Source organism: Dysidea avara, chromosome 11, assembly GCF_963678975.1.
Source record: "Dysidea avara chromosome 11, odDysAvar1.4, whole genome shotgun sequence".
Taxonomy (NCBI): Eukaryota; Metazoa; Porifera; class Demospongiae; order Dictyoceratida; family Dysideidae; genus Dysidea; species Dysidea avara.
Genome location: NC_089282.1, coordinates 7,740,290 through 7,761,574, shown reverse-complemented (window position 1 = coordinate 7,761,574; position 21,285 = coordinate 7,740,290). Strand labels below are relative to the sequence as shown.

The window sequence follows — 21,285 nt, the reverse complement described above, 5'->3', positions numbered from 1 at the left end:
GTAGGGAAAGGGAATAGTGCAGCAGGGAGGGGTGTGGTGGGGATAGTCACTGAATGCATTGCTAGAATGAGTGAAAGATAGCATCCAAATAGATTCTGCTCGCTGCTGAAGGTAGTTAGGACGATAGCAGTGTTGGGCAGAAAGATGGTAGAAACAGATGGAGAAAAGTCAGGACGTGGTCTCCATTGAGCTAGTTGATTGGACCGGCGCTGGCTCTCGATGAACGAGGTTTGGGAGGTGAAGGTGTTGTTAAAGGTAAACTGGAATCTGGTTTCACTGTAAATGCTCTATACTGAGCCAAGGATGGAGGAGCAGCCCTCTCATGTAACACCACAGAAGCAGGGTAAATGGCCATATTATGCACCTATCAATGTAATCCCCGACTACCACTAATACAGGCTGAGGTGGGGGAAGGTGGGGATTTGCAAAACTGAAAATTACAATTCCCCACCTACTGGGGGAGTACTGGCGATGCAAACCCTGACCAAGTCTCGACCTGCAAACCCCGGGAATACTGGGGCTAGGAGGGGATTTGTACGGTTGTGTGGTGTTGGTCTAGTGATGAGTTAGTGCGAGTGGATTCTAGTATGAACGTAATAGCTAGCACCCTAGTGCACCCTCAAATCAACCCCATACACTCTGCATACCGACGTCATGACAAGGAAAAGAGACGTGAATACCAACAACGGGTTCATAAAGTAGAGAATGCCTCATTTAGCTACTCCCTTAATTTTTACTACTACTGGTGGAATGGGTGATGCTGCTACTCAGTTTTATAAGAGATTGGCCAACTTTTTGAGTGCAAAGCACAGTCTTTAATTTCTTATGGAATAGTGATGGGATGGCTGAGATGTAAATTAAGCTTCTCTTTGTTGAGGTCTGCAATTATGTGCATTCGCGGTGCCAGGTCCAGTTTGCACTGTCCCATTGCTGAGGCACCAATTGCTGTACAGGTCGCTGAGGCCCATATGTAAGATAATTTTTTTTTGTTCATTATGTACTGTTTTATTTTATGTCATTAATTGAAAAAAATGCTGGATCCGCCATTGCTGCTGGCTCAAAAAAAAAAAAAAAGCTAGCACTTGAGACACTCCTTCCTAAACTCAAAGCACATACCTTTGCTGTCTGAGTGAATTTCTGTAGTGAAGACAAATCCCCACTACGTCGGGGAAATTTAGCGATCAATTTCCCCACCATCCCCGACCTTTCCCCACCCTCAGCCCGTATTAGTGGTAGTCGGGCATTACATTGATAGGTGCATTAGGTAACCCTGATGAAGCAGCTTGTCCGGCACCCTTTTTCTTCCCAATAGTTCCCTGAAGCTGTGGAGAAGGCACCAAATGAACTGGGTCCAGAGGCTCTAAGTATTGAGGATTCTGAGAAACCTCCTCCATAGCAAGTGAAGAAAACCTGTTTGTAACAGGAACAGCAAAACAAACACTACAATCAGCAGAAAGAGAATCACTACTGTCACAATCATTATCTTCTAACTTGGAATCAGAGGCTTCTTTAACTACCAGTTCACTACAAACATCCTGCAAGACCTCCTCACCATCAGTAACACAAATCTGGCTTCTGGGACTCTCATTGCAATGATCATCAAAGGAATTGTCCTCTTGACCAAGCAACCCTCCAACCAATCATCCTCTAAATGAGGATGAAGAGACCCCCGGAAGAGTGCAGCTGGGAGGAGCAAACTTAATTTAGACCTGCTTCATATGCAGGTTGTGAAAAGTATTATTATTATGATTGTGAAACCTCGCAAGCGAGTATATAAAATGCAATTATAAGTACAAAAAGTTGATCAAAATTAAAATCACTAAGTAAGTCAACAAAAGTGTCAATTGAAGTAGCGTTAACTATTTCATTAGGTAATTCGTTCCATGACATAATGGTAGCTGGGAAAAAACTAACTTTGTATGCATCAGTCCGTGTAAAAGGAACAATATAAGTTTGAAATAATGGCCTCTAGTAATTCCATGATTGTAACTAACATACTATTAGTTTGGTAGTTTTAAGGCTACCATATGGTGGATAATCTTATACATCATGTTACTCGATTAATAATAATAACATTTGAAAACTTTGCCATCAGCAATTACATATTATAGGTAGCTATGGCTACACATGCTGTAAAAACATCCTGGTGAACGTCATTAACTTCAATTTGACTACCAGGTCTTGTTATGATAATGTTACCAGCTATGACACAGCCATTTCAATCTAGATACATCAGATTTGTTTACTATTGCAACTTTATCAACAACAACTAGGGATCGCAATAGTTAATTAGGCCAGGCAAACTTGATTACTTGTTTCTAATCTATTGATGTAATCTATTTGGACTTTCAAAATGCCTTTGACACTGTTCCGCACCAACGTTTATTACAAAAATTAACATCATTTGGTATTCATGGTAATATCTTGAAATGGATTGAAAGCTTTTTGTCTAATAGAAAACAACGAGTTGTACTAAATGGTCATCAGTCTTGTTCCATACCAGTTACTAGTGGTGTGCCCCAAGGCTCTGTGCTGGGGCCTCTACTATTTACAATGTTTGTGAATGAGATACCATCAATTGTGTCAAGCCCTGTTCTAATGTTTGCTGATGACATGAAAATTTTTCATGTCATTAGAAATAAAGATGACTACATCATGTTACAGAATGACTTGGATCTACTCCACAGATGGTCACAACAGTGGCAATTGAAATTTAATGTTTCCAAATGCAAGCATTTTCACTTTGGCCCAGCTCACCACCATGGCCCTTACCATCTCAATGGAACACTATAATTGAACTCGATACATCACACAGTGACCTTGGTATTCTTTTTGACAGCCAACTAAAATTTCATGACCACACTGTTCAAGTCACCACCAAAGCTAACCGAGTACTTGGATTGATTAAAAAATCTTTTGATTATCTTGACCCTATCATGCTAACACAATTGTTCAGTACGTTAGTTCGTCCCATCTTAGAATATAACAATGCTATTTGGGGACCTCAATCATTACACTCTTGATCAGAGAAAGATAGAGAAGGTGCAAACGAAGAGCTACCCGTCTTCTCCCACAACTACAGGATAAATCCTATTCTGAGAGGTTGATATTATTATCATTACCATCACTCCAACACAGACGTCTGAGAGATGACCTAATTTTCCTTTATAAAATTCTTAATAACTACTTCAACACAGATTTTACAAATTTATATACTTTCTCAAATACTACCACCAGGGCAGGGGCGGATCTAGGATTTATAAAAGGGGGGGGCTAACTCAAGGTACTAATCTCTTGGGTAGAAGTGTGCAAAGCATGCTAGAACTAGGGGGGTCTGGGGGCATACCCCCCCAGGAAAATTTTGAAAAATAGATGCTAAAATACTGCAATTTGGAGACATTTCCACGTAAAATTCATAATATTTTCTGCCTGTAGATATTTTATATACTGCCTTTAGATTATAGGTATGGCTCTCTGAAGCATTTTGCTAAGGAAAAGTTTGGGTAGGTACAGACAACCAAGTACATGATGCACCCCTCTCACAACTGCACAACACTGAATAGGTGCATGTTAGAATAATAATGTTGAAGGCGGAAAATTTTGAAATTTGAACAATACAAGATTGAATCTGAGAACATTTTCAATGGAAATTGTGTACCTGAATTAAGTATTGCCATACATATTAACTACACAAGTAGATGAATGAAGCCCTTTAAACAAACCAATGCACTTCATTGTATGCATAGGTGCAGGCAGATTTGGAAAAATTCCATAACAGAACCAACTACATGTTTCCAGTGAATGTTCTATTAGAGTAGTTAGCTGACTGCTCTATTAGAGTATCTCGATCTTGTACACCTCCAATGCTGATTCGAGTCCTTGTTGCATAAACGTTAGCATAAATCCACTGATAATACCTTGGAAAGATGTTTATAAGGTGGTTTTATGAGTATTTGTATTATTAGTGATCATATAATTATGCTAAGACAAAATTTCATTATAATACTCAGCATATTGATCAAGTAAAGCCTAAATATGAAGGGGGGGGGCTTCAGCCCCCAAAGCCCCCCCCCCCCCCCCCCCCCTGGATCCGCCCCTGCAGGGGGCATCAATTCAAGTTGTTTAAGGAACGGTCAAGATTGTTGTGTAGATCAAATTACTTTATTAATAGGATCACCAATGATTGGAATAGCTTACCTACTTATGGGGTGCCGTCTGTACCAAAATTGTACAAAAATGCCTTATTTATAAACTATAAACATACTTTATAAATCAATGCACTACTTTATAAATCATGAACATATACTTTATAAATCATATGCATGATTTATAAACCATATGCATGATTTATAAACCGTATACCTGATTTATAAATCATTGACATACTTTATAAACTATAACATTGATATATATAAATTATACATGTGATTTGTAAACTATAACACTTATTTGTAAAGTATAAACACTGATTTATAAATTATAATATTAATTTATATATCAATGTACTACTTTATAAATCATGTGTATAGTTTATAAATCATACACATGATTTATAAATCAATAACATAATTTATTAACCATACATTTATAATTTATAAATCATCATTATGATTTATAAATTGCACATGACAGATTAATAAATCATAAGTATATTTTACAAACCATGCATCATCACGAGTGACTTTAGTTTGGTTATTGTTGTATTTTATAAATCATTGTCCTACTTTATAAATTTAACACATACTTTACAAATCACATGTACAATTTACTTTTGTAAACTAATACTATGATATATAAATCAATAGTGTAATTTAGTAGCCATATGTTGTTGTTTAGTATCAATAGTTAGAATTCATATCAATATTGCTTAGATGTGTATCAAATGTAAAGCATTTGTGGCATGTGATCCAGTACAGGATTCGGCAAACTTAGTACAAGCTTTGGCAGCTGTTGTGAGCACTTGCACTAATGAGAGCAACCCAGCGAAGTGGAGTATATCACCATTACCAATGCCCCTGCCAGTGGTTCCACCAACTATGCCACTGTTGTCACCAATTATGCCACTGTTGTCACTGACTGGCTTGAGCCCAAATCCTACACCGTGTAAGAGTAGCCAGCAAGAGTGGCATAATTAGTGGAATTACTGGCAGGGGAGTTACCCACGACGATGACAGGGGCATTGGTAATGGTGATACTCCACTTTGCCGGGTTGTTCTCATTAGTGCAAGTGCTCACAACAGCTACCAAAGCTTGTACTAAGTTTGCCGAATCCTGTGCTGGATCACATGCCACAAATGCTTTCCATTTGATGCACATCTAAGCAATATTGATATGAATTCTAACTATTGATACTAAACAACAACATATGGCTACTAAATTACACTATTGATTTATATATCATAGTATTAGTCACAGTTTACAAAAGTAAATTGTACATGTGATTTGTAAAGTATGTGTTAAATTTATAAAGTACGACAGTGATTTATAAAATGCAACAATAACCAAACTAAGTCACTCGTGATGATGGTTTGTAAAATATATGGGGTGCCATTTGTGCCAAAATAGTACAAAAACACCTTATTTATAAACTATAACCATACTTTATAAATCAATACGCTACTTTATAAAGTATAGACATATACTTTATAAATCATACACATACTTTATAAATCATAGACATATACTTTATAAATCATAGAGTAAAGTATCAATTATCGGACAATATGATGTTCGGACAGCTGCCACCCACTTCCTGGAAATCCTGCAGCTTAGGTTATTGTACCAAAAAGTAGGCTACAATAAGCAATAATTATCCTCCAACAATCAGCTTTGTGTGATTAAAAGCTTAAGAGTTACAGCCAATAGTATGCTTAGTCCGATAAAATCTATGCTCGGATAAAACTATCAGTTGTCGGACTTTGATTTTTACTACCAGTAAACAATGTCCAATTTATTTCAAATTTGTATGCAATATACCTGTACTCATTAGCTATTAATGGCCAAAAAATGGTTTCGTTATCTTTAGCATAGAGGGAGTACGAGCCCCCCAATTTTTAGCGATATTGTCGGACTCCCTCCGCTTTAATTTAATCATGCCCACCAACAGAGTTTGTATGCTTTTGTAACAAATGCACCATTGCTAAACCACAGAAAAAGGTAAATAAATATCTCTCAAGAGTAGAGGTGTGCTTTAAAGTTGATATTCAGGATATTTCTATTGGAACGCAGTATTTTTGACTCCTAAATGAAGGAGATGCGCGCAAGGTGGAAAAATGAAGTTATGCAAAACCACCTTCTGACCACCTACATATGCTAGTCTTGGTGTCCTATCACAAATACTGTCACGAAAATTGAAAGGCTTTTCTTTCTCTATCTTATATGGGTGAAACAAAAAGGACGAAAATGTTGCTTTGTGCATCCATAGAAGGTAGAAAATGGAATATCTTTTCATTTCTAGGTGGTATTCGCGACTGAGGCACCAAGACTAACAAATGTGGTTGGTCAGAAAGTTGTGCCTCGTAATTTCATTTTTCCACCTAGCGTGCATCTCCTTAATTTAGGAGCCAAAAATACTGCGTTCCAATAGAAATATCCTGAATATCAACTTTAAAACACACCTCTACTCTTGAAAGATATTTATTTACCTTCTTCTGTGGTTTAGCACTGGTGCATTTGTTGCAAAAAGCATGAACTCTGTTGGTGGGCATGGCTAAATTAAAGCGGAGGGAGTCCGACAATACCGCTAAAAATTGGGGGGCTCGTACTCCCTCTATGCTAAAGATAACGAAACCATTTTTTGGTCATTAATAGCTAATGAGTACAGGTATATTGCATACAAATTTGAAATAAATTGGACATTGTTTACTGGTAGTAAAAATCAAAGTCCGACAACTGATAGTTTTATCCGAGCATAGATTTTATCGGACTAAGCATACTATTGGCTGTAACTCTTAAACTTTTAATCATGCAAAGCTGATTATTGGAGGATAATTATTGCTTATTGTAGCCTACCTTTTGGTACAATAACCAAAGCTGCTGGATTCCCAGGAAGTGAATGGCAGCTGTCCGAACATCATATTGTCCGATAATTGATACTTTACTCTACTTATACTTTACAAATCATGCATATATTTTATAAATCATACATATACTTTATAAACCATACACGTAATTTGTAAATTATTAACATACTTTATAAGCATGATTTATTATGCATTTAGCATTTCAATAAGCAATCACGAACACACGATATTATCATTTGGTAACGATTGTCAGTAATCGATAAAGTAAATTTTGCGCACGTGTACTTCGCACGTGCAGCTTTTAAAGCGGGTCTTACCGGGTCACACAAGTTTTGGAACAAGTGTTTTTACCATTCACTGGGGCTATATAGCGCAGAACCAACTACGTCACAGCAATGTGTACCACAGACTGGATCCATGGTCCAACAGTCGATCTCGGCTCTGAGGTCAGCCACCTCACTCGGCCATGCTGAGTTGCTCGTGACAACCACTTTCTCTCCGGCTCTTATTGCTTCTTCAACAAGGTATTTAACCAAGTTGTTACATGTGTTAGCTACTTTCGAAGTTGCCTGCTTGAGGCAAGTTAATTAACTAACCCGAATTGGGGTGAATGGAATATAAAGTGTTACTTATAGCAAGAGTTAACTCTTGCTTATAGTATTATTGTTTTTTATTGTTATTTCTGGGCTAGATGGACTGCCCTTGCCACCATCCCCAGCACTAGTTGGCATGTGCTGGACAACTAAGAGACAGAAGGTTGGACTCAGTAGTCCCTGTTTTCATCACAGTGGCCCATCTCTGGAGAGATGTTAGCAGATCGTAGCAAGATGGACCTACTACCACTGATACACACTGTTGTTGAGGGCAACAGAGAAAAGGACAGTGTGCAGGCCAGAGTACAGCTGTATGCAGTTGAATCTCAATGAAACAGTAGGTCAGCCAAACATCTATAGAAAACTATGGCTTCTTTTCCCATTCCCCAGTAGTAGGGGTAAAAGAAGCGTGCTCTATTTCTCTGAAGAAGGGTAGCTAACACAAAAGGCTAGCCTGTACAAGGTGGTCCCCAACACAGAACATACATACACACATACAGTTTATCTGTTTATGATTACTGCAGGGGCGTACGCAGTAATTTTGAAAAGGGTTTCCCCTACAGCTAAGTGACTGTTACATTAGAGTAGTTTATATTATCTGACTGCTTTATTAGAGTATCTCAATCTTTTCACCAAAATCATAATTCAGAACAATGCTGCAGGTGTTGCCATCATGTTAGAAACTATTATTTAACTATGTAAAAGTCCTGTTCCATGATAGATTCCACATTCTGGAAACCTGAAGTTTCAATTTCTTTTATTTTTCAAGTACTGTGTAAAATCCAAAGGGGTTTCCTGAAACCCCCTCGATACATCCCTGTTACTGGGCAATCAGCACAGATGATGTGCCCAAGAAAAAAGGAAACTACAGTATTAGGTACAATTATGTAATTATTATTATTAGACACAAATACAAAACAAAATTAAACTACTTACGCTGATTAGCTATATTTAACAATCACACAAATGACCACACAATTACAAACTAAATACTTAAGCCTATACGTAAAACTTCCTGCAGTTAGCTGAGACAAAACTGCCAATAGTGTAGAGTTCCATAACATTGGTGCAACCACAAAAAAAGAGTGTGTGGCCTAAATGCGTTAATAGTTAATGGCACTAGGTTCAAAGTCAAAGAATGTGACCTTGTGGCTAACATATTGACTCGGAATTGAAAATATTTTTAAAAATCAATAGCTGTTCTCTTATGAAAGATGTAGTAGAGTATCCAAATAGATAATTTTCGATGAGCTTTGGGCAAGGGCCATCGCAGTTTGCAATAGAAGATATGGACCATTTTGGCATGGCTGATTGTGGAGTTCTTGTACACAAACATTTGACTACTTTTCAAGTCTTTCTGCAATGGCCCTAAGTAGTAACATACATTATTAGTAGTTTGGAGTATGCACGTACTGTCTACAACTAGCCTGAGCCAAACTTGAATACATTATTAATATGCTTTTACCTCTTTATGCTTTATTTTGGCAAACAATGGTCTAATTGGTATAAGCTACACCTCACATCAGAGATGATGGACAATGATGTTGAATGTGAAATTTGGTCAATTTTTCAAGGAACAATGCAAAATGATTCCAATTTTTCATTTCTGTACCTGCAAGTGACAGGTGCTGGTGCAAAATCATTAACTATACCATCGCAAAGCTCATCTTTTAATGGACTCCACAGCAGGTGGCTCGCTTCTCTAGCCACTTGGGCACAATATTATTTATATACGGGCACAAGCTGACCTTCACTACACCACTGAAGAGGGGTAGAGGTGTACACATATAATTTAATTTGCAGACTAATTACATAATTAATTCTTCATGTAGGGTGATCAAGGGGATATTGAAGTGAACAGTCCTGTGGAAACTTACTCTGCATCAACACAATCCCCATCACAAATACCACAATCTCCAATACCAATGCAACCTCTATGTTACCATTTGCGCCTTTTTCACCAGTACCACTGCTGCCACCTCTATAGCTACCGATACAATGATATGCTTATCAGGGAACCAGAGAAGGGCCTATTGATAGTGCTGTTATAAAGCATGTGATTCAGCAACATCAGTTACGTTCAATAAAATTTTCAAACAATGAGGATGTTCAGAGGATCAATATCAGAAGATCACAAGTATATTCTGATGCCCTGTGACATTTTTCAAAGAAGGTGTTTGATGTAGAGAAATTATTGAAAGCGTGCTTCATAAGACAAGAAGTAGTTGATCTGGGAATCCTATTACATGATGTCATGGCTGTTGCTAATGACACTTACTGTACTGTTGGAAAAATGCTTTCAACATTTTCAACTCACAGGGGTATGGAGAAGTTTAACAGAAATACTCTAAGACAAGTTACATTTCTTAATAGAAATTAGGTGTTAAGTATATAAAATTGTACACATTGTTACGACATAGCTATAATACAATATCAATTATAGGTGACATGTGTTACTGTTGATTTGTAAAATTAGTGTTGTCCTAGTATTTACATTGCTCATAAAATTGTTTTCAAAATCTGTACAACCTGTTCCAGGGTAATAAGCTCATTAACAACCTGTTTGCATTTTTCTTACAGTGCAGTTGTATTGGTGGCTAAAAGGACATACAAAAAACCATGCCAACAATCTCTACAAGGTCCGTCTCCTCTGGATTAAAAACCATGCCAACAATCTTGTAGTCTGCTTGTTAATCCAGATTACTTTTTGAGGCATGATACTGCACTCGGTGGCCTGTAAATCATCTAGGTACAGTTGCATGGGAGTCATGTCACCCTCAGTTGACCGCAGAGTTCCAGCCACCTTGAAAGTCAGCCAATGCTTCGTTTATTTGAGTTGAAATTAAACATCAATACTACACCACAGGCAATAACGTAGCTAGATGCCTTGTTGAGATGTTCAAGTCTCGCTTTGAGGAGCCGGAGCCAAGACAACTGGTGGCATCACATCATGGATGCTTACGGAGGAAGCTACACTGTTGTATGCTAGATCCGTACGTTTTGTACTTGGTTCTGTGCTATTGCCCCAGCAAATGTTAAAAACGCTTGTTCCAAAGCTTGTGATAACCCGGTACGACATCCACCATCCTGCTTTCGGTTGCACGTGCGAGGGTTTATTCTACACGTGCACAAAGGTATCGATTATTGACAATCATTACCAAACGATAATATCATGTGTTTTTGGAAATACTAAATGCCTAATAAATCATGTTTATAAAGTATGTTAATAGTTTACAAATTACGTGTATGGTTTATAAAGTATATGCATGATTTGTAAAGTATATGCATGATTTGTAAAGTATAAGTATGATTTATAAAGTATATGTCTGTGATTTATAAAGTATGTGTATGATTTATAAAGTATATGTCTATACTTTATAAAGTAGTGTATTGATTTATAAAGTATGGTTATAGTTTATAAATAAGGTGTTTTTGTACTATTTTGGCACAAATGGCACCCCATAATTCTCTGCTCCCCCTACCAGAAGAAATTTTATAGATGTTAGAACTACAGATGCTTGCACTGAAGATGATGGCGGCTATTCCAATCAGTGTATCCACCTGTACTGTATATATAAGTATAATCTTTGTCCTTGGTCAAAGGGGAATGTTAATTCAACCAACCAAGGAATTGTAATGGGACAAATATTGTTGGTAGTTAATTGTAAAATCAAGACAACAATTGATGCAGTCAATTTCTGGTTCCTTGTGAATGCACACATCGGTGATATTCAAAATAATCATATGAATACTTATATGCATGTACAGTGCTTAAATGTGTTGACTACCTTCCCGCTCAGTGTATCCCTGGCATTGTCTAGCAATCTAAGGAGGCGAATAATGTAGTTGTGTAAACAAGGAGCTTGATTGTAAGGAAGCAGCTCGTGTGTTTGGGCAAATGCATTCGCAAGCAACCTGAGGTTGACTGTATTCAATTGTGATGTGATTGAGAAGTTGGTCAGTGACATTTTTTAAAGTAGAAGTCAAGTGTACAAAAGCTTTTGATTTTTGATCTAGACAGGATGTATTGCAATTCCATCCCTTCAGCTACCATATTTTGCCATTTGGTTACCTGTTATGCTGAGTTTACAGTGCTAAATTTCATTGCAGCATTAGAGGAAAATCATAAAAAGCATAGCATTTGACCACAGAACAGAGGAGTAAACAACCACAACAACTTTGGGGGTGGGTTGTTCATGTTAGTGGCTAATTAGCTACCATGTAAGACCATACCCCCACCCTATCCCTATATGTAGTTACAAGAAATATAAATCCATTATATGGGTTAATGTGATATTATGTATTGTAATGGGAGCTTCTGCAGTGTATTTCATTCTTGGCAAGCAAGTTGTCCAGTAATCCTTCAACTGTAATATATAGCCACACAGAAGTACATAGTAAATGCTTACAGGTCAGCTGTTTTGTCCACTAATACCTGTCTTCCATACTTAGATACCTAAGTCTTAAGTATAGATCAATCAATAGTTTGTGCAAAAACAATAGGTGGTATATAAAAGTGATTTAACTGTGGGTTGTAAAATGTTGTAATGTACATAAACATATACGGATGAACTCTTAGATTAGAGTGTCAAAGTTAGTGGTCTTTGCAAAAATAGAGCATTGCTAATATTCCATGTATCCATGTAGAGTGGACTCACTTCACTTGTAAGTTCAAAATGTCATTGCTACTCTTCAGGATTAATGATCGGAATACAGGCTCTGGGAACTATCTACTCACTTGAAATCTTAAAATTATTTAATGGCTCCGAAATGCTTTCTGTGATAGTGTTTGAACTTCCACAAAATGCTATAGATAAGTGCTGAGATTGGTAAATGTTATGATCAATGTTTTTTTCGTTAGGGAGTACAGTGCTGTTCACATCCTTCCTTCTTTTCTTAAACGGAAAGGAACTAGAGAAAATGCTAAATCCAAGAAGCCAAAAGTAATCAAACAATGGGATCGGGATGTGGTTTGCTTACCTCCAAGGACAGGTGGAGGTAATTTTGCTTTTCCTAGAGGTAGCTACAGATCATACTTGGCCAAGTGTGGACTTATTGGAAAATTACACATGACTTCTGAAATGAGTGAGGAAGAAGTTGCCACTGAAATTTGTTCAATATTTAAGGCCCCGATGAAAAACAATGCATATTTTCAATTCCAGTATCTTCAACCTACCGGAGGAGGCACAAAATGCTTAGCAATACCTGCACAAAGTTCATCGTTTAAATGGACAGCCCAGCAAGTGGCTCGCCTTGCTGGGCAGGCTGGCACTATCTACATCTTAGCCCAGGAAGACTTGGACTTGAGCGTATGTTTCATTTATGTATTGGGATGTTTATTAACAAGTAGAAGGAAAAATTAGGAATTTTAAGCTGGATAAGGGATCAAAGAACAAAAAAGCAGGGAAACAAGTGAACAGCTAAAAAGTTGTGAAACAAGGGAGGTTGCCTATACCTGGAGATATACTAGTGGACATCTGATCCCTGGTTTTCCTTCTAGTTGTTTGTTTACTTTTTATAGCACAATTATGACTACTGAATCCACGTGTACCACATTAAAAGAAAGACTGACGCCAGGCATTCCATAAAATAATTTTGCGTCTGAACGTGCGCCCTAATAATCAATTACACACTGAAAAGTGAGGTGGCCAGTACGCTTCGTTTGTAGTTATGTTATGCTCGTTACACAGCATTACAAACGAAGAACGGTACAAGAAAATTCTCTGCAATGGATCCAGTCACAGAAAATACAAGCAAAAAGCATGACACAGCCAGAGGGAAGCCATATCACGCTATTGCATATTGACACCTTGCATTGTCAGCAAACATACCGAAATGTTAGTTTAATTTACATTTTTACGCATTCCGGCAACAGCCTGGCGGAAGTGGCTGTACAGAGCAGTTCTATTCACTACCAAACAACTATGTGAACTGTAGGGATATACCTTACGAGTAAAACAGTACAAATTTATACTATTACAATCGCTTTGTTTACAATTCATCCCATTAGAGATCACTACAAGTTTGCCATTTCGTGGCGTGATGTAATAAAGCACAACAGATTATCATGTCATGAACATATTTACGGAATGTGAAAATAGTACTTGTATGGCTTGGAGTATTGTCCCTTTAACTAATTTGGTTGAGATTAACAAGTTGAAATTTCAAGATTTGCCTACCCAAGTAACTTTTTTCTATGGAGTTTTGTATGGAGCGCATTTTGTGTTGTAATTATCAACAGTGAATAACTGTCGCTATGGTAACATTACAATATAGTTACACGTGGAATTGTGTAGAGCAGTTCAAGAGCTTTCTTTTGATGTCTAGTATGCTGCAGAGATTTTGAGTGCTAGTGCTTGATATTTTGCAGTTTGTATAAAATTGATCTAAAATACATGTATCTTGTATTGGGAAAGGGAACATATGGCTGTCGATAAAGTTTTTCAATGAGCCTTTAATAATACCAGGTTAAGGCTCACAAATTGTGTTTTATTACATTTTAGATTGTTTTAAGGTGTAATTTCTAAGAATTGATGGTAAATTCAATGTTATGTAAAATTTTTATTGTTGACCTTTTATTTTACAAATGCCAATATGTAGTTTTGATATGAAAGAACAGGAACACAAAGGAGGACAAAGGTAAGTCCATGATACATGCGTTTTACGTACTGTGGTTGGCGAAAAGGCACGCCTGGGGATGAAGTGACGTTGAACAGTGAAAAAATCAAGCCCGTAGCCTTATCCATGCTTGGCTGAAGGCATCAGTTAGTTAGTTAGTTAGTTGGTTCGTTAGTTAGTTAGTCATGATCAGTCAGAATAAAATTCTGTTAAATAATTTTTTTTTTAAATTTCATAGAAACTTGTTGGAAGGGTTTGGGGTCGCTCTGAAGGTAATTTTGGGCTTGGCTATGCATGTCTAACCAATACTGCCAAGCTGTTATGAAGGAAATTTGAGGCTGGTTTTTAAAGGTGATAATTTTGGGCAAAAAAGCCCAAAATTGCATGATCCCTAATATACAGTACTACCATACTGTATATACTGTATGATTAGTAATGTTTGCAGCCATATTGTAGCAAGCATAATGTTGTATCCACATACTTAGGAAGATGACAGTAGCAATGATGAATTAGGAGGTGATATCCATGATGCCCCTATTCCTGTAATGGGTAGCCGAAGACAGAGTTTACCGGTAATTTAAAATCATTGTATTCAGTTTGTATATTATCTGAGCTGATCGCGTTTGTAAATTAGAATTTACAAAGTATTAATGAATTTAAATAAAGCTGTTTGTTGTGATGTAGCTTGACTCATTTGCTTGCTTCCTTTTGCTCATACTGTAGTTTCATTTTTGTTTTAATTCTAATGTAAACAGGTTAATTGTTTTACAAGTGTTGGCTTAGGGCATAGACCACTCTGTTATTGTATTACTTGTGTAGGTATTTTAAGTTTGTATCTATAGGTCTTTGTATAATTATACAAGTTTCAGCATCAGGCCTAATCACTATGGTTTGAACTTTCAATTGCATGTAATATAAAGCTTGACGGTAACGTTATGTAGCTTAATAATAATGAGTCTTCAGACGATGATGACCAGTTCCCTGTTGGTCCTGTCCAATTAAGTGGGAGAAAATCTACCACAGAAGTTGAAATGGTTGATGAAAGCATGGTACCGGGACCCTCGAATACTAATCCACCAGCTCAAAGTGGAGTGAGTCAGGACATCATCCAGAAGACAGATGAAAAGAACACTGATGGATTGTATAAGTAAGAGTAGATAGAGTTATTGGCCTTTGTTACTTCCTGATTTAACTGTAGCAATTATGTAAACCTTTTATCAAGTGATGAGGAGTTGATTTTCAGCCCAATATCTCCAGAGTATTCCTTGTTAACACCACCCGAAACGACATTGTGAGTGCAAGCAGCAAGGTTTTGTATATATGTTACAATTTGTTTGATAATAATACTTTTAAACTCTGTTGTTTTTTTCCTTGTTGGTTGTATTACAGCATTGATTATCATTCAGTTGAAGTACTACTGAAGAAACATGGAAGTGAAGTGCTATCAGATGATAAAGATGATGTGTTCAGACTCAAGGTCCGCAGAAGACATATTATGGAGGATTCTTTGCAGTACTTCAAGCGAGGAATTCCAGTCTCTAAACATTTACGTGTGACATTCTTAGGTGAACCTGCTGTTGATGCAGGTGGTCCCCTTAGAGAATTTTTTCGTTTACTACTTGGAGAAATATCCAACAACAACATGCTGTTTTGTGGAGAAGAAACGGCACGAGTTCCTATACATAATATTTTAGAATTATCAAAGCAAACCTTCAGATATGTTGGTCAAATAATAGGATCATCTTTGCTGAACGGTGGTCCTTCTCCTGGCTTTTTTGCTGATTTTATTGCCGATTACATTGTGTTTGGAATTGAAAAGGTTCAAGTCAGAGTTCAAGATGTGGTTGATCCAAAGATGAAATCCAAATTAACCGAGGTGTGTAAATAAACTTTTTTGTGAATTAATTTATCAGTATACCTATATTTGTCTAGTAATCAAGTAATGAACAAACAAATGTGTTAACTGATTTAATTGCTTTGCATGCTAAACTGTATACAGTGGAACCTCTCTTATGAAATTCCCTGAATTAAGGACACAATAAAAAAATCCTATGATAAGGACAAAAATTTTGCTCCCAACTGGTCTGGTCAATACATTTTTACCTCTGAAAGAGGAAAACCTCTATATTACAGCTAACTAGGCCTAAACTTCTGGGTCCCAAAGTGTCCATTATAAAGAGTTTCCACTGTAGCATATGTTAGTTGTTAATGTAAACATACATTTGGTAGATTTTAGCTTGCCCCTCTATTTATTTTTAGCCACTTGGGGTACATTTAAAATTGATAAAATATAGTAAATAATAACAGTGCTTAAACTGTACATGTGCAATAATAATAGGGGTACTTTAAAGTTCTATAGTGCATGCATAGTACTTGTGAACTAATATTCACTGTTATTATAATATATTGTGTTTGCTTATTTTTTTTTATATGTAGCTTTTAAATGCACCTGATGAGGATTCATTTATTACATTGCTTGATTCAGATGACTACGACTTTCGGTATGACTGTGGAGTTCGTCAGCCAACTACCATGATGACCATTAATGATCGGGATGATATAGTCAGTGCATTAGCTATGCAGACGGTATTCTCTATAAAGGCAGAAATGGATCAAATGATTGCTGGCCTTAATGATTACGGACTAGGGGAATTGGCACGAAATAACTCAGAAGTATTGCGACAGTTGTTTGTTCATTATAGACAGTTACCTCTTACATCAGACACACTGTATGATATGTTTGCTCCTCAACTATCTTCATCTGGTTCAAACATCAGGAATGAGGAGGAAGCTGCATTAATGCACTGGGTATACTATACTCGAGATGTGCAAGGTATACAGTTTGAAGAGAAAGGCTGTTTAATAGTTGGTTGGGATATATTGAGATTAATTAGAAGTGTACAGTTTTGCATAATGCTTCTTCTGGCCATGGTTATACAGGTTTTGGCAATTGAATTTATCACTTTGTCACCCTTTTATATTGAAGTTGTCACATTGGCCTTATAACATTAAATAACATTAAGAGTTTACAAGATCTGCTGCATCTTATTATCATGTTTTTCACCTGCAATCTTGTTGGTGATAAATTCAATTTGTGGATTTACTGACTAATTGAACCTGTAATATACAGTGTGGTAGTACTGTATACAATCTGTTCTAGAAAATTTTATGCAATATTTTCTTAGGTTACTAAATGCAATAGAAACCTGTGGCAGGGTTACTAAATAGTTAGTGGAAAGTACTTAAAAGTCCCTCAGGTGATGTGGGCTTGGCTACCCACAATTATGGTAATTACCTTGGTCTGTGGCCTTGGTAATTAAGTAGTACATAGCCTCATCCACATCATACTCCAGTTTCTAAATGGACTTTATCCACAATGACATCAAAGTGCAAAATGGTGGCCAATAGTATAGACACTTTTGTACAGAGGGGATTGGGAGAGATGGCAGTTCGCTATGTTAATGTTTACATAATGCAGTGAGGGGCAAGGTGAGCCATATATGCTTACTTACAAGACAAATGCACATGGTTTTGCATCAATACCAAAACTTAAGTCTGGTTTTGTCTGGTGGGACTATTTCGCATCACCACATCACGCTAACTAGCCTCTTACCTTAGTATCCAATAGTTCCATGTAGTGAAATCCGCAAACAAAGCTCATTTTAGTGATTACATACGAAGTGCCCACACTAAACACAGCCATTTTGTCAATTATGATGGCATTGTGCATAAGGTCCATGGCATATATAGGTTAAGAAAGAGTTAGAGGAAAAGCAGTAAACTTTGCTTGCTAGCATTGGGATTTATCCTTGAGTTGGGTTAATCGTGTCAATGCCACTACACTAGTGTGACATTCATAACCACTGCATGACTATAGTGCCAGTATCAAGTAGTTAGTAGAAAGACAATTGTCTTTCTACTAACTACTTGATAAGGACATTTTGTATTGGCTTTGCCAATTTTCATTTGATGAATGTAGTAAACAACCACTGGTGAGACCACAGGTTACTATCTATTTAGTAACCCCTCCACAGGTTTCTATTTGATTTAGTAACCTCAGACATCAAAGGAAAATTATGTAAACTTTTCTAATGCTTAGACATGTGACCACTCTACAGTGGAACCTCTCTTATCCAGGTGGTCTGGTACATACTACTGTCCATATCTCAGAAATGTCCATAACTAAGAATTGCATGCTATTATGTAAAAGCAACTGACAAGTAATGGTACATTGTTATTGCTGTCAGTTAGTGCTATGCAGTTTAGTGGCAGAGGAGGAAGTCACTACAGAGCATTTATGGTCACTCCCCTGGGCTGTAAAAAATGTATTATCACCTAGCAACCAAGTCTTAGTTATTAGTAGAATCAACAAGGCACCAAACAGGTAAAAAGCAACCTTTGGCTCCTTCCTTGTGCTTTCATCTAAACGAAACATCATTATGGTCAATAGACTACAAGCCACATGACTAATTTGGGTTGTTTCGAGGTCAGAGGTCTGGATAAGGGGCAATTGGAAACAGTGGAAATGGAAACTGGAAATGGTTAAATCATATAGAGTAAAATGTTTGTATAGTGGCCACCTCTTTAAGACCACCTTCTTAAAAAGACCATCTATGTACAAAGACCACATTCTCAAAGATGGCTAAGGCATACTTAATGACCCCATAAATAAGAGTACTTTATGGTCACTTTTTATAGGACTACCCTCTTTACAAAGACTACTGTAACAATGTAATAGCTAAGTTCCAAACAATGTATTTCATGATTTTATTAAAACAGCTATAGGTCAGCTAAAAGGCTAGTTATGTCCTTATGAGACCTTTGACCTTTGGTACAGTAGGTTAACAGTGTATACTAGCTACACTTCACTTGTATGCATTCTGTACAAACTTAAGCGATACAGATAGCCAGATGACTTGACTAAGATGTGGACCAAAGTGTGTTAGATGACATTGACCCCTTTCTATGACTATTGAAATGCATATTTAAAGCTTATCAAATGTTACCATGTACAGTAAAGGCTGGTCTTTATAAAAGGTAACCATGAAGTGGGTCTGAATCAATTAGATCATCAAGTATGTCTTAGAACCTAATTACAATGTGGTCTTTGTACTGAGGTGGTCTTTATTAAAAGGCGGCCTTAAGAGGTGACCACCAAGTGAGGTTTTTACTCTATATAACGATTTCTGTTTCTGGTTCCACTGTTTCCAATTGTCCCCAATAAGGGAGCTTCCACTATATTGCTGTAAACTTATTTGGCAGCTTGTTTATTAGGGAGTAATCACGAATGTTCTACAGTTAATTTTCATTACCCACTAATGCTATCTGATAGCATGCTAGCATGCATTTCTAACTTTTTAAAATACATAGTGTGAACCAGGCTGTGGTAAGTTTGCCAAAACATATGTATCAACCAGAAACCAGCACTTATTCTTTCATGATGACTTGGGATGACTTGGCAGTATTGGTTCAATCCCAAGTATGCCTTCAGTGTGATCTGAAATGTTTCTCATATATACATAATATTTATGTAACTGTAATAAAATGACTAATAAATTTGTACAGTACCGCTCAAATGCAACGTCGAGTGCGAGTGATTAAAAAACTAGCTAATTAAAGGGCGTGGTAGCTGTTTTGCTCACGAGTATTCATCCTGTTTTGTTTGGGATGAATACTCATGAGCAAAACAGCTGCCACACCCTTTAATTAGCAAGTTTTTTAATCACTTGCACTCTCGTGAGACAACACTGCATTTGACCGGTACCGTGCTTTGGGTGATAGATAATCTTTGCAATGATCCCTGCTATCTCTACACATAATGAAAATATTAATTTTGTATATTGATTATTTCTACTGAATAGATGGCAAACAAATACTTGAGGTGACTGATTCACAAACTCTAATGAAGAATACTTTCCAGGTTTCATTGAAGTTGATCATGATATTTGCTACTGGAATGGCTGAAGAACCACCAATGGGGTTTGACCCTAAGCCATCGCTTAGATTTCATAATGATATACCATATGCAAGGGCAAACACTTGTAGCAACGAGATCAGTATTCCCAGGCAGTTCAAAGATTATGAGGATTTTGCCTATAATGTCACCTATGGCATAGCCAATAGTATGGGGTTTGGTGTTCCATAGACACATGATGTTTGTTGACTAGGTGTTACCTTTTGATTTTATGCTATTATTCTGATCTTAATTATTGTTATAATCTGATACAAAAGATAATTTGTGACTGGATTTTGGAAAAACGATCCAAATCACACATTAGAAGTTTCGAGATTAACGGTTTTAAAGAATTCAAGCCAGCATAACTCTCCAAGGATAGCGAGCACATGTATGAAATTTACACTAAAGAAGCATCAATCTCTTACCTTTCAGACCACTCCCAGTACATGTAGCTGCTTGTAGAGTTTCCCACCAAATAAAATAGAAAATCTGAGTTGTTGGATGAGCAAAGTAGTATCATGAGTGCTCACAAAGGGGTGGTGGCGTGGGCAAGGGTTAGACCTCAAAATGGAGGCAGACCACGATTGGAGTCCAGAGACGAGATTACAGGACTGTGATGGCTCCTTAGTGGTTGATATGAAGCAAAATGCACAGAAAAAATGTCAGGCCAACATTGTCAGGTTGTCCACCAGTAAACCACTGATTCTTGCCAAGCCAGGTCCTTCACAAGGCCTAAAACCACCATTTGAGCTCTACATATCCCCCAGAAAAGATGTCTGTTGAAACCAGCCTTGAGTAGTACTGAGTGTCAAAACTACTAGTACGATAGTGTAGCTATCCACTGGAGGGGTTAGTTTGATTTTTGCCTGATGTGCGATTTGGATCGGTTTTGTAAAATCTGGTCACATTTTTTGTTGTTAAGGGTGGTTTAGCATGTTGGTTATGATATATTTATTCCCAAACCATTTAGTATAGATGTATGTAGGTTAATATATGTGCTGCATGCTGGCAAGGACATGCATGATGTATAGTATTGTGGGTAGTAGGTATCAAAATTTTTGTTTGGCTATTAGCATTATAAATTGAAACATAATTA

At 37.1% G+C, this 21,285-nt stretch overlaps 1 protein-coding gene across 1 annotated transcript; it reads left to right on the top strand.

Annotated features, from left to right (window-relative positions):
• The first annotated feature begins 7,828 nt into the window (after nucleotides 1–7,828).
• LOC136237645 (uncharacterized) lies at nucleotides 7,829–20,378 on the top strand. Its single transcript, XM_066027862.1, has 8 exons — nucleotides 7,829–7,926; nucleotides 12,477–12,924; nucleotides 14,719–14,805; nucleotides 15,175–15,380; nucleotides 15,432–15,524; nucleotides 15,623–16,109; nucleotides 16,670–17,066; nucleotides 20,095–20,378. The coding sequence occupies exons 1-8, from the start codon at nucleotides 7,829–7,831 to the stop codon at nucleotides 20,376–20,378; spliced, it is 2,100 nt and encodes a 699-aa protein (XP_065883934.1).
• Nucleotides 20,379–21,285: the final 907 nt, after the last annotated feature.

Bases quoted from the DNA above. Each gene is read 5' to 3' on its own strand.
- LOC136237645 (XM_066027862.1), top strand. From the start codon at position 7,829: ATGTTAGCAGATCGTAGCAAGATGGACCTACTACCACTGATACACACT. The intron at 7,927-12,476 runs GTATGCAGTTGA...TTTTTTCGTTAG, and splicing joins GTGCAGGCCAGAGTACAGCT to GGAGTACAGTGCTGTTCACA. The intron at 14,806-15,174 runs GTAATTTAAAAT...AACGTTATGTAG, and splicing joins GCCGAAGACAGAGTTTACCG to CTTAATAATAATGAGTCTTC.